This window comes from Rutilus rutilus (genome assembly GCF_951802725.1).
Source record: "Rutilus rutilus genome assembly, chromosome: 21".
Taxonomy (NCBI): domain Eukaryota; kingdom Metazoa; phylum Chordata; class Actinopteri; order Cypriniformes; family Leuciscidae; genus Rutilus; species Rutilus rutilus.
This window is the reverse complement of record NC_140226.1, coordinates 29,006,344-29,021,390: the sequence shown is the minus strand read 5'-3', so window position 1 is coordinate 29,021,390 and position 15,047 is coordinate 29,006,344. Positions and strand designations below refer to the sequence as shown.

The 15,047-nt window shown below is 38.9% G+C and overlaps 1 protein-coding gene across 2 annotated transcripts in view; it reads left to right on the top strand.

The window, feature by feature from the left end:
* Positions 1–15,047, top strand: part of kif26ab (kinesin family member 26Ab) — a 95,795-nt gene that overhangs the window by 58,541 nt on the left and 22,207 nt on the right. The window contains exons 1-2 of one of the 2 annotated variants that reach the window (XM_084392483.1): positions 10,581–11,052; positions 14,703–14,886. In XM_084392483.1, coding sequence (XP_084248609.1) covers positions 11,033–11,052; positions 14,703–14,886 — 204 coding nt within the window. In that variant the 5' untranslated portion in view covers positions 10,581–11,032. Of the gene's footprint in view, positions 1–10,580; positions 11,053–14,702; positions 14,887–15,047 lie in introns of those variants that run through there. The other variant, XM_084392482.1, reaches the window with a different exon arrangement.

Here is a 15,047-nt window from a genome sequence, read left to right as displayed (position 1 = left end):
TTGTCAAAGGAGGAGACGCTATAACCTGAATCTCTCTACATATGTCGCCTCAAGGATGTCTATATTACTTGCAGAATATGTTAGCATTACTTTGAATCTCTATAGCGGTTGCCCAGCTGGGGCAGGAAATAGAAATTTGCCATCTTTACTCGTGGGTGCTTGGTTTTGCTACCAGGATATTTGCTAATACTTTTTTGCTGCCCCATGATAGTTAGCGTTCTAGGAACAATATGGTTCACCTGCTGAATAAAGTTGAATCTTAGCTTATGTCTTGTAAGCTAACCGTGTTAGCTCACAGCATGTTAGCTTAGCCTGCACATGATTCAACGGGTGGACCAAATTGTTCATGATACATCTACTAATAGGATGGGACAGTGGGTTGATTTTTTCCTTCATTTTGGTTAATTGAATAGTAAAGAATGCAACATTGTTTTCATTGCATTTGTTTACCGCCCCTATCATTTTCCCTAGCATTTCAGGAAAAATGTTGTCCGCCTGTTGAATCGAGTTGAATCTTAGTTTTTTTGTGTTAGCTCATAGGTAACAAAATTGGACATTACATGTTAGCCATACACTGACTTGCTGTTCCTAGCCCATGGAAATGTTCAGGCAAGTGGTCTGTAAAAGTAATCTCAGTAGGCTAAAGTTTATCCATTTTAGTTCACTGAGTTTTAATGTTTATTTGTGAGGATGTAAAATTGTTTTCACAGCACATTAAGGCAGTGAAGGTTTGTGGTAAAGAGGGGGGTGGAGTGGAAATAAGAGACAGAGAGGGAGTTGATCTGCTGTTTTTATTTGTTGAAAGCTACTCTGCATCCAGATTGTCTGAAATGGAGTGGATTACAGCCTGTAATCAGTTCATGACCCAGCATGTGTGAGAGCCTCTTGCAGAGAGCTGAGAATCCCATTAGCGCTATCTCTCTCTATTTCAGTAGTAAGTTGCTAGAACCAACAACCTGAATTCCTGCATTAGCACCAGAGGGCGCTCATAAAAGCTTATGTGTAGGGCCTGTTATTAATGAACATACTTTGGGTTATTGCTATAACCTATGGGTTTCTTAATGGCAAGTTTCTTGGATTTTGTCTGTTGCAAGGCTATAAGCTGTGATGATGCATCACGTGGTATGGATTGATAGCATTCCTGCCGTTTAAGAGCGCTTCTATGCACATTGCAATGGTAATGATTATATTGCAGTGTGAAGGTCACCACTGAATGTAATAATCTTCTCATACATTGGTGGCTATATGAAGTCAATTGAATGATGTTATTAGTCTTATAAACCCGGCAGCTGTATGGTTCTCCTCCTGTATGGTTAGGGAAGCATCCGTCTTTCTGTCTATGACAACATGATCATTAGTCAGTAAAGACTATTGACTATTGACATATTTATTGCATTTAGGATGTATTATGTAAATGGCATAGATGGATGTTCACGTCCCTTGGTGATTACACTGCCTCCTGTCTTTACCCAAATCATTTTTTTACTAGGGTTGCCAAAGTTATGCTTTGCATATGCAATAATTTTTTTTTTTTTTTTTTTTTTTTTACATTGTTAATGCATCTTTTCAGTTTGACATTCATAACTGTTTCTTTCTCTTCTGTGTGAGGTCTAGAAACTGATCAAAACCTGATTGTTGCTGCAGTGCACACAAAAAGTCCCATATAATAGACACACTTTATGGTTTAATTATTTATAAATCAAACACAGATGGGACATTTAAAATAATTTGCATTCTTTGCATGGTGAAATTTAATTATCATCAAAAAATACCCACATTGCAAAACACCATAATTCATATAAATTGAATACACTGGGAGATGGCCGCAACAACATCACACACGTAATAATATGACCATCGTCATTCTTTTATTATTATTTTTATATACATTGAACTTTTATATATAAATATTTTCAATGACTCTCTCAGCCCTTAATTTAACCTATAATTGTAAACTCCCTTTGCTTCCATATTGTCAACTTGAGCCCACGACAATCAAAAAGACGACCTTCGTTCTGCACCCCTGTTTCCTGAACATCTGTTTTTTCCCCTATCCTCTAACCTTCCATGGTCACTTCTTTCTTTCTCTCTTTTCCCTCTTCATTTCTAAACCCTGATGTTCCAGGCTTTCTCTGATTAATCATGCACAGATATTCCCAGCAGCCACTGGGGTTGTTTGTTGTAATAGCCTCAGAGTAAAAGAGTGCAAATAAATAAGCGTTAGGTGTCCTCCCTGCCAGACAGTGATTAATGAATGAGAGCTAAGGCAAGGTGGAGCGGTAGGATGCTCTTGTTGACTCGGCCACCCGACATTGCAAAGCTTCTGTTTGTACCTAGTGGGCAAAGTGACCGTAATTTGTAAAAGTCAGTTATAAGCAATTAGTTTTAGGTGTGAAATGGCTGAAACATCTTAATCAAGCAAGCATATTTCAAGGTCCTGGTCAAGAGCACGTCTGGTCAAGTGTCTGATCGGACCTTGCGGTGTCAGCTAGTTTCCCCGACTCCTTCCTTACTTGGGTTGCGCTTTTTGTAGCGTGTGTAGGCAGGATTATCCCATTCCACGCACTTGTCCTGTAATTAAACTCCTTTTCCTCAACACCCTTTTAGTGAAACCTGATGCTGCGGGTTGTCTACCTGTAGAACAAATCCCGGCGGTGCAAAGGGAAGAGATAGAGAGATGTATCACGGATGAGATGAAAGTAGATGGTAATCTTTGTAAACAGGGTGAGAGAGAGAGTGCGCGAGAGAGACGCGAGAGAGTCTTGGTTATCTGTCAGTTTTCTGCTAAAATGGAATTGATCTTCCTTAAACGTTAGCTTGCTGTGCTTTTAAACAAATTCCGGAAGAGCAACCAGGCTACACCTCGCATGAATAAAAAAGAGAATATCTTCAAAAAATGACAACCCCATTACTATCTTCAATTTGTGGCTTTCCAGAGCTTTTTCTCTAGGGGCTCGGGATTGAATGCTGCAACTCATTAAATAACAAAAAAAATCTTGGCCACGTTTATGGCTTCTGTTCTGCCTCCCCACCGTGGCTAAGTCACAACAAGCCAAGCCTGGATTAGCTACACATCCTGTCTGTTCAGGGATGCTATTGAGGGGGTAATTTAGGAACAGCAAAAAGACAACAATGCGTCTCTCGTTCACTCGCTCGCCCCTCTTCAAAATGCTTTAGCGGCCTTTTTTCATGCACTGTAAACAGAATTGTGCTCTCTTTTCTTTGCTGTTGGTATTAATGGAGGTGATAGGCTTGACTTTGTGGACATGTTTGGTGGTACTTTGATTTTTATTTTACTGTTTTATGAGCCACAAAACTAGCACAGGAAGCAGGAACTGTAGCGTTAGCACCTATCTACTAGCCAAGCATGCCAGTGAATGCACAATAGCCCGTAAACCTACAGTAAACACTTAATAAAAAGAACATGTTTGCTAAATAGAGCATATTGGATGACAGTCTAGTCTTGTAGAGTAGGCTACTAGTTAAACATTGGGACATTACTTTTGACTAAAAGCTAACGGTTAATTTTACTTAATTTAATGTGAAATGCTTCTACTCGTGCACAGTTGAGCACACAAGTCCACGCAGACACAAATATAGAGCTGTGCGTGGACATTAGTGAACTGTGCTAATGGCGAAAATTATGTCATGTGAACTGTCCGTAATCTGGACAGACAAGGGAAGTATACTCTCGATTTAACCCTAACCAAACACACACAAACAAGCTAACAAAACTACAGACAGATAGGTTAAATTGGGATTGGGACTGCATATGTATGAACAATTTTTTTATTTGACCAGAGTTCGGTCCGCCTGTTAAATCGAGTTGAATCTTACCAGATTGGCCAAGCTTATGTTTAACTGTGACCAGCTGAAAAGTGCCCAAAACCCCCCTGGAACTAGCCAACAGAGTAGCCTGACCAGGCTGGGAGACCAACGTAGATGAGCAAACCAGCTTAGGTTGGTTTAGGGAAAGAGGTTTGCAAATACCAGTGTGCATGAGAACTCCTTCAATTTTGAGAAAAGCCCAGAGTGGTCAGAGCTTTCAAACTACTTGCTACTATTTGCTTTAATGCTTTTAAGGACATTTAAACAAGTCAGCCAGCTAGTTGGTTCACACAATTCACACAATGCAATGGTTCTTCCAATTACTTTGCATAAAATAGATAAAGGGATTAACATGCAAATATAAACATACAGTCTAAAGAAACACCGCATTTCCCAATTCAGTAATTCCTGGGGATTTTCTTGTCCTTTTTCTTTTTAATTAGAACGTTTTCAGACTGCTTAATTTATTTGGGTCTGGCTGGGGATTTCCACCCTTGGCCCGCTGAGGGAACGAGACAATCCCTAGCTGAGCCCGGCCCGACTTGAGCGATCATTTTTCAGTGTGCTACTCTCGGGCTCAAAATGATTTACCTCCGTTCAGACAGCCGCTGACTGGCTCCCAGCCAAAACACAAAGACCAGACTGATCACTCGAGCACTCAAGCTATCTACCTTTGAGATGATCTCTCTCTCTCTCTCTCTCTCTCTCTCTCTCTCTCTCTCTCTCTCACTTTCTGGATGTGTTCTGTCTCTCTTCACCCCTGAGAGGTCCTCACCCTCTTTCTTTTTTAATTTCCATCTCATTTTCAGATTTTTGGCTTTCTGGTTTTTCACCTCTGTGTCTCATACTCAACCTCCCCTCCCTTCTTCTATCCTTCTGTCTCTCCATATAAGTCTCTCTCTTGCTCTCAACACGTTTGATGCAATTTTATGCTTTTTATTCTCCTTCCACATTGTCCTTTGTCCCTACTTTTTCACACTCTCACACAGAAATCACACTCTCTCTCTCTCTCTCTCTCTCTCTCTCTCTCTCTCTCTCTCTCTCTCTCTCTCTCTCTCTCTCTCTCTCTCTCTCTTCACTTTTATGCCTCTTTGAATCTTTTAGTGTTGCATGGATCATTTTCTTTTAATCTTGGTTGACTTTTCATATGTTGGAAACATTGATATTCTGGAATTTTTTTGTTTTATTTAAAATTAATATCTATGGACATAATTTTTGGCATGTTGTAAAAATAATATATAGTTTCTATATAGTTTAGTTAAACAATTCAATAGTTTTATAATTTCTAAAAGGGCACTTTTTGACATTGAGATGACTTGGAAAAAGTGTCCCAATCAACCTGAACTCTAAATGTATTTATTGGCCGTGACCAGGCCAGTTTTTATAGCATATATTCTTTCCACAAGGCTAAGGACTAAGTAACTCTAGAGTGCATTTGATCTCATTTACACTGCATTGCAATAACACAGTAGCCCATCACTTTACACATTTCAGTGACTTATTATAATTATGAGCTACACTGCATTATGATTAGGCTATATTTTACAGTAGTAGCTCAATGAACAGCCAAAGCTGCCCTGTGGTGATTTCGGTATTGACATAATGCTCCAATTTTACAGATATCACACAGCATGCTCTCATGTACACTCCGTTTTAATGAGGGATAATGTTACCGGGTGACTGAAGCCTCAGGTCATAAGTGCTCCAAGGAAGTGTTTAGTAATGGAGGATGAAAGCCCCCCTCCTACTGCTCATAAAAAAAGAATATCCATACCATCCCGTCCATCTAATTATTCCAATGAATGAGATTTGTAATATTCTTATCTTACTTTTGTACACGTCTTCTGCAGACAGAGATTTTTGCTTTGTACTTGTGATTCGACCCTCTTTAGCACTAAAGCATAATGTGAGAGAGTATTCTGCAGAACATATACAAATGATTGATAATTTCAGTCAATGTGCAGCTGTGGACCAACACACAACTTTCTCACATTCTCTTTCTGGATTTGCTTCTGTCAGAACACCGTTTCTTACTTCCATGGGAAAGAAACTTAAGACTCCAGGTTACTTGTATAACCAACTCCATATGTCTTTGGTTATTTAAAGAAATCCTGTTCACATGTCTTATGTTGCATGTATGGTTCTTATTATGGCTAGGAGAAACTTTTAAATGGTATTAAATATTAGGTGAATATTAAAGAAAGTATGAGAGACTGTAGGGAGAGTTCACCCAAAAATGAACATTCTCTCATTGTTCAAAACTCTGATAGTCTCAGCCACGGACCTTTGGCTGAACGTCTGATGCATATGGAACACTTAACTGGAAACACTTCGGGATTTTGGAAGTTGTCATCTGGTTCGTTGAATTCTACGGGATTGTCCGGGAGATGTGTGTGTCACGTTCTTTAACAGTCTGCCTGAAAACAAAGCCGAAAACCCCCCTCATGGAGGAAAGCCATTATGCTTACAGCTGTGACAATGAGTGCATACCAGGATCAACTAAACACTGGATTTCCTAAATTATGTGAAATTCGAGGCTCCATTGTTGCAGTAAACTTGTACAACGTTCTTGAATATATAATTTTAGAATTAGATTGAAATAGATTTATAATTAATTTATTAGAAGCCAGTCTGTAGGGACTCCGACTTTACATTTTCACTCCCCTAAACATGACGCGGAACAAAACGAACTGTGATTGGTTGCGTTACATGTCAGTTAAATGTCCTCTTGGGCGGTCCTTGGCCAATGAAAGCTGCGATGAAGTCCATATCTTCTGCTGTCAGTCTGAAGGTCTGGCGACACGAGACTAAAACTCTTATGACTCGCTTTCTTGTGTTAAACACAAATGGATATGTTTAAGAGAATGTCCTTGTTGCTTTTTTCCATGCAATGGAAGTGGTTAGGGACCAGAGACAGTCGTGGTCACCGTTCACTTCCATTGTATGGAAAAGAGCATCTTGAACATCCTGCTAAACATTTCCTTTTTGCAAGAACAAAAGTCAGATTAGTTTGGGCTTTTAAATGAGAAACAAATATTATTTTTAAGAGCCTGACTAAACTCAACATACACATATACACTCTCTTACTGTACTGTAAACTGTTGCAATAGCTAGTTGAATCTTGTTGTACGCTGAAAGCTCTCTCTGACACATGGGTTTCTCCTCTCAGCCTCTTGACCTGACTACTAAATCTTGTTTCAGGCCAGTGGCTGTGGGTAAAAGAGGATGACATCATCTTTCGATGCCCATGCAGTGATGTCATAATATCTTAATCACAGGAAGAGGTTTAATGGTGAATCTTTGGTTGGCACGTGCTTCAGTAAGTGATTAATGGGTTAATGCACCTTCATTGATAAAAGAGAAGAACATTGTCTGACTATAACCTGTTTTGCTGGATATAATTTTTTTGTTTTCCCAGTACTTATCCACATATTGAATATGTTTTGGCTCTGGTTTCAAAATGAAGATCATTCGAAGCTGGCAAATTGATCTAGTATAGAATCGTTTCTCATTGATTATTGGAGTTTATGGAATACTATTCGATTATTTCTTCAACTTTCTAACGCACAAGTACTATTTTATAGGTATTAAAAGCACAGTCTTAATTGATCCCAGAGCAGTGTAGTTTGATAACTCATAGAAGCTGTACAAGAATCAGCTGTACAACCTGCTGATCTTACAGTGATGAATGATAGTTGGAGATATCAGTATGGAAACGTTGGTAATGTAGTCTGAAATCATTCACGGGGATCCATAGCATCCGGAGCTTTGTTATCCTTTGTCAAGAAAAAGAAAAAAGACCTTGTTACTATAAAAGAAAATGTCAGGGATGGTAAATAGGGCCAACATGGCAATTAGCTACAAAGGCTATCTGGACGAAGAGAGAGACAGACTGAAATCTCTACAAACAAGCTAATGGCTCTCGAGGCTAATGACTCGGTCAGCTTGAGGAATTCCTCTTTCTAATTTGACAAAAGCTGAAAGGCAGACAGCCTGCAAAGATTATTGACAAACAGCCAAATGCTTTGGCTCTCACAACAGAACATAAGCAAGCCAGGCATGATACGTGCATTGGTTCACACATCCACACACACTCAAAATCCCCTTCCTCAGCCCGCAACCCTACATCCACACACACTCAAGTCCATTCTGATTTCAACAAAAGCTCAAAGCACCTTTTATGTTGCTTGACAACCATGTTTCCCATTTATTTTAGCCAGTTGCATGTTTCCATGCTATTTGTAGAGGAACATCGGAGAACCCGATTTATCTTGCCCAACACTGATTCTTGAGTATTGGGACAAGACGTCATGCACCATGGAATCACTTTCAAATGTTTTGTATCACTCAATCACTCAATACCGTCAGAAATAAAAATAAAGAGTACTGTGATCATTTTAAATACTGATTAATTCAAATAAAGATTAAAATATAGTATGGTGCATGCTCTTGCCCCTTTGAATCAGTTGAAGGTCCATGGTTTTTCCCTACACCAAATTATTTGCAGTGTGCCTCCCATCCAATAATCGCAAAGAGCTTTGGGCTTTGTTAATTCTGATAAGAAACATTCTCATATTTCCAACAAACAACAACAAATTATGTTTTGAGGGTTTAAATGTGACGTGACAGATCGCTGAAGCATCTCAGTTCAAGCGGCAGTGCGGAGCGCAAGTCTTTTCTTCCACTTTAATACAAGTTATAGCTTGAAAAAACATGCATGAACATCAGAAGGTATGTACAACTTACATAAATGAATCCTGTCTCATTTAATCAGTGTTTCAACCCTGGAAAGATGTCAATAAAACAGCTTTAATGTTGCATTTACCTCAGGAAAGTTATCCAATGTTCACAGTTCGTTAGTTAGCTATTAAAAAAACTCTAGAGAGGAGCTTATTTACTGTTAATTATATATGTATGTTTGAGTTGTATACAAACATTTCAGTTTTTATTTGAGTGTAATTATTATATCTGAAAATAAGTAGCAGTTAAATATAATAGCTCTGTTGTTCATTTTAACCTCTAATATTACAGTAACGTACCAGAGGGTTCCTTGTATAGTTTGTAGCATTATTTGGGAGATTTTCCTTGAGAAAATCAAACTATCGGCAGATATCATTCTGAATATTCGGCTATCGGGATCGGCGGAGAAATTTAGTATCGGTGCATCTCGAGTGTGTATACATGTATTATATATATAAATTAGAGCATTTTGTCGTTTGCTGTCTGCATCACTGTTTTTTTTTTTTTTTTTTTTTTTTTTCTCTCAAGCCAAAGAACATCTTTCCAGCAAGACAGATTTTCCTTTTAAAGCATCATCAGAGTACATAATTCCAGTCCTCTATTCTGTGCACCTTGGGAGCTTTGATTGTACCCGTCTCTTGGCTAGCAGTGGGAGTCTGAGTTTGCTTTAGATATGTAGGGCAGTGTGTTAGGGGGGGCGGTGGTGTGCGAGCCGTGCTACAGACCGACGGAAAATTATAGTCTCTTTCAAACATTGTCTCTCCTTTTCTCTCTCTGTCTGTCTCACTCCTGCTCCTCAGCTCAAATTAGCAGTTTAGGGAATAGATCTCTCTCACATAAAGAGCTTAGACTTGTTACAGCTGCTGCTTTCCCCCCATCTTGCCCTTACCCACAGGCCAAGGGCATCTCTAAGCACTGTATGTGTCTGGAATATGATTTTAAAGTGGTGGTCGCTCATAGATGTTTAATTTTTTCCCCTCTACACCTAAACACACTAAGCTCGCCTACGCCACACCTAGCATATGCTGTGTGCTTATTTCACGTTCGTGATAATTAATAGCTTCATCCCACCCGTCAGAGCAATTATGTTTGTCACAATGCAAACACTTAATGAGATTTTCAGCACACACTGAAACACAGGTGCAGGACGTGGACAAACACACTTCCTCTCGCCCCGTATTCTCCTTTTGTTAGCGGCGCTCGCTAAGGCTAATTTGAACAAACACCTAATGCTCAGTATTAACCTTCGGTGGGAAACTCCTCCCATATTGTTTGTGGTACAGGCGTGAATGTAACTCAAATTGTGCGGCTTGCTGAAGAGATGTGTGCTTTTACTGTTCTAAGCGAATCAAACTTGTGACTAGCAGATAATAAAACGAGCGGGGGGGTGAAACCCATACACTTACATTTGAGGAACTTGACATTGTTCAATACTGTAATGCCCAGAACACCCTGGAAACCAACTAACAACATTTTATTTTAGATTACTAGATCATTTTTTTTAACCACACACATAAAACAATAAACATTCCCCTCCACACACATTTGAAAAACCTAAGGCAGATACACACACATTATGCACTGTCAAAATAAAAAATCTGAATATCCTTAAAGCAAATAACAAATAAATATTTATTTATTTATTGTAACAAAAAAAAATCTATTTTTTTCTATTATTATTTAATTATTTAAATCACACACATAAAACAACACACACTCATTATCCTCCACACATACAAAACACCTAAAGCAGATAAACACACACAGAGAGAGAGAGAGAGATACAGGCATGCAGCACATACTAAGCAAATCTGTTTGAAGTCTGGGGTAGAATAAAAAAGAGACCCCTTCACACATGAAGAATTCATGCAGTAAGGGGCATGTGTGTGTGTGAGGGTGAGTGAGTGAGTGAGTGAGAGAGCGAGTGTTCGCAAAGCTCTGATTCCTTTTCTGGCCGTGGGGAGTGAAAGGGGGCTGGACTGTGTAAAGAAAGAGAGAGGGAGGAATCATGCGCGTGTGTTTGAGTGCAGTGCAGCTGCCCGCACTCCTCCGGCAGCAAGAGGCGAATCCTCTCCTCCGCGAGAAGGAGAAACACAGGGATAGATGACTAAAAGGACCAGGATGCCTGACACAAGAAGTGGACTAGCTGACACAGAGTGTTCTAGGGAGATTAGGACAGAGAGAAGTACTAGTAGGGTTTAGTGCTCGCTGGATGGTGCAAAGAGGAAATAAATGACAAATGTCAAGAAGAAAAGTTCTGGAGATAATGTAATGACTTATTTGCTGATGTTTGTGCATTGAGAATGGGTAGTGACCACCGGACAACGACTTGCAATGACTTTATGAATAGTTTGTTTTTGAATTGCTCCTTTTTGATGGAAAAATGTGGGAATGGACACACAAACAGTACTGTTTTCTTGCGTCCCGCCTGCGTCGTTCTGGCAATGAGTTGTGAATACATTAGATGATGGATTGGAAAGAAGTGTGAGTACTTTTAAAGCTTTTTTTCTCTGTGTGTTCGTGTGTGTAGTGGGTTTTGACCCATAGATGTCAGTTGCAACACACCCGTCTTAACGCCAGGAATTCTCGCTCCGTCCCCTGAGCTCACCTGCCAAACTCTACAAAGGCTGCTGTCTGATTGTTTATACATACTTGAGATATGGATTGCTCTTTAAATGTGGAACATGTCAAAGCATGTTTGTTTAGCATTGCGTGTTGCAGTGAGTTTGAGCAGGTGGACAAGTAGAAAGTGCAAGCACATGGACGTGTGCTTTATAGCTGCTCTCCATTCATGAACCGTGGCAGGGTTTTTTTTTTTTTCGAGGAGATGGAGAGAATGAAAGAGAGAGGGAGAGAGAGAGCATGTGTGCTTCAACAAGCAATTAATTTCAGCATTAGTGTACAGGTGTGCGTGCTGAGCATGCTTGAGCTGTTATTGTAGTTTCATGGAGAGCTTTATGACTGTAAAAGCATTTCATCTCAAACCTTTCCAACTTATTGGTTGCATTTTTGCCACCCAAATGTTAAAATATATAATGAATACCCCCCCCCCAAAAAAAAGGTTTTCCAATAAAAAATACATGAGCATTCCCTAAATATGTATTTATTTATTTATTTAGTACAATTTTGTTCTTTTTTAAAATAAATTGCCAGCCTTTTTATTTTAAATTACTTGTTTATTTTTTTCATTATTATTATTTTTATTTTTAAATGTTATTTCCCAGTTATTCTTTTGGTCAAAACGATAGACTTTCTTGTTCTAAGCTTACACTTAAATCAAATAACTTTTTTAGTTTAGATTTGATTATATTTCTTATGTTATTATAAGCGATTCAATTGAATGTTCTTTTATTTCATATATGTATAGCTTTTTTTTTTGGCAGATAATTCCACAAGAAAATCATTGTATGTTACATCACATACACAAAAACTCTTGCTGTGTCTGATTTACTTTCTCTCTCTCTGTCTATTGCTAGCTCTTTTTCTTGTGTTCTGTCATTTCTCTATCTTTCACTCATAATTCTGAATGCTCTGCTCACACATTTCTTCAATCCCCTTCGTCTGTTTGTACACACACACACACGCGCACACACACACACACACACACACACACACACAATTGCTTCCTCTTGTGGGCGTCAGTTCCCTCGGGAGGGGCTGCTCCTGTATTCCTTGTGGATGTTATAATTATTTCATCAGCCATCGGTGTGTTCCCTGAGTGCGCTCTTGTGCTGATACGGGGGGCCAGACGGAGTGAGAGAAAAAAGGGGTGGGGTTGAGAAATGAAGGGAGAGAAAAGGGAAGGCAGGGGTTTTCATTTCTAGAGGTCTGGAGTGATGCAAAGAGGGGAAGAAAAAGAAAAGGTGTAGAAATGGCAGAAATACTGGGACACACACATGCATGTCCAAAGAGCTAGAGCCCACACTAATGATCAGGGCTCTTGCATCCCCGAAAAAAGACTTTCACTGTCTCCCTTGTGTTATTTTCGCCTTTCCCATTTCCTGACTTTCATTTAATTTGATCTTATCACGGGATATACAAACATTACTACCACACAAATATTCCATAATATCTATCACTTTTGAATTGTAGGAGTAATTGAGATTAAGTGCATCATTGTATGGGAAACCTTTGAACAATGGGTTGATCATGTGCCTTGTATCTTAATTAATGTATTTAATAGATAATAGTATCTACTAATTTATTTTTTAAAAATCAGTTTTTTTGTTTTGTTTTGTTTTTTTTGCGACCAACAAAGTCATGTGGTTCAACCAACCTGCAGAAACATTCTGAAAAAAAAAGAAGTTTAAACGGTGTCTTAAAAATATCAATATACCTTAGTCAGCTCATTTTATAAAATGTCAAATGGTGCAACTAATAATTCATGGTATTTTTTGTGTGTGAAAATAATGGTTAAGATGTGTACTGTCACATTATTTAAGATTACATTAAACTTGCATATTACTTGATGGTTACACCACATGACCTTTTTTCCCAGTCAGTAAATGTAAACTTTTACTAAAAATGGCATAAAAGTTTTTTTCCAAAACCTTTTCTAACCAACATAAATACAAACATTACATGTAGTTCACATAATGGTCACATTAGTCATCATGTAGTCACATCTTACTTGGTTATCTGATGTACTATTCTTCTCTTCTTTAATAACGTTCAAAATATGTGTAAGGCATGCCAAATTAAGACTGGCATAGCAATTACATTTGAGTTCCAATGTGCTACTATAATGTGTACTCTTAGCATTGTGATTTTCATTGTACTTCACTTTTGATTATTGCTGCATTCAGTGTGATTATGTCTGGTTACGGTTAAAGACCGCTGTGGACAGCTTTCCTTTAGTTAATCCTCCACAGTTACATTTCAGCCTAAGAGAACAGCCTTAATGTACTACTTAATGTGAGCTAAGCCCCCAAACGTCACTTGATAGCCTTTGGTTTTTCACTTTTCTTTTCTCTCCCTCACTTCTAGTCTCTCTCCCCACACCCCCCCCCCCCCCCCCCCCCACCTCACTTCTAGTCTTTCTCTTTTCCCCCACTTTATCTCATTTGTTCCTCTCATTTGGTACTTTTACTCATAGGTACATTCAATCACCAGAACAATTGTCAAGTTCAGTCTTACGATAGCTTGTAGGGAAGGTAGCTGTTGCTTGGGTAAAGACATTACTACCACTTTATCTACTGTTTCTAAAGTCCGGTAGTGACATCTCACATGGTTATTCAGATTAATTTCCACACTGTAACTGGGTCACTGTAAAGCCAGTCTTAGCAAATGGCTAATGTTAAGGCTAACTACAGGGCTGACCCCATTAACTTCAGTTTTACGTTTTAGAGGACATTTTTCAAGGGTTTCTGTGCACAGTGTGCCTATTTAGTTGTGAAATAACGAGGAGGAAGGCTGCCTGTGGAGAAAGACGGAGCTGGTCTGTGTTTACTTTGGCAATGCGATAGGGGGCTTTTGACCTTTCAGGTCTGATTTTATAGCATTGAGTTTTAAATGTCAAGCTCTACCATTAAATCAATCAGGAAAATACCAAAATGATTTCTTCTGTCTGAGTGAAAAATAATTTTCTGAAAACATGTAGGGTTCCTTGGAAAATCACTTCTCGCTGTGGTGACAAAGAGTTTTGACTTCATTTTAATGGGACCCCCTTTGGCAGAGTGATTGGATTTGAGAGATTTAGGCTGACTGCTTTGTTGAACCTTTTTTTAAATGCTAAAAATACCTCATTCTACACCTTTGTACGTAATATATATGCATTTTTTATCGCTGGAATCTACAATAAATTCTGATTTATTATTCTGACCGTTAGAATTCAACAGGCTGTTTTGCTACTGTATCTTTAAGATTTCTATATGTAAATGAGCTCTGTTATGATTGGATAACCTCAACATACAGCCAGAGTTCATCAGGACGGTATAGTTGCTGAATAGATGTTGTTTCGTGATCACGGGTGGTCAAATGTTATCGGTCTGACATGAATTGCATGATGGTCTGTTCTCAAACTATAAAATAATGAACAAAAGTAGTACAAAAATACAAAAAAACGTTCTCTCATTGATCATTCATTCAATATTATAAGCTCCTAATCCATGACATATTTTTGTCTGTTATCCCAGGGCTGCTCAGAAGCTGAATCTATCATCCAAAAGGAAGAAGCAGCAGACGCCACTGGTATACCCCCAGGAGCCCTCCATCTACCCTACTAACTTTAGTGCTGTCCTCCAGTTTTCCCCTCCACCTGCTCCACCATGTCTGCTCAGGGCGGGGTCAAAGGCCAAGGAGAACCCTGGCATGGGCAAGGTCAGACACTCTTCCTCTTTTAACTGCACCATTCAAGTTGTTGATTAGGAGTTCTCACTATTAGTCTTTTATGAAATCTTTGAAAAACTAAGTATCTATTATCAGGGCTTGACATTAACACCCTCCAAACCTGAATTTTATATGTAATGTAGTCCTTTTAA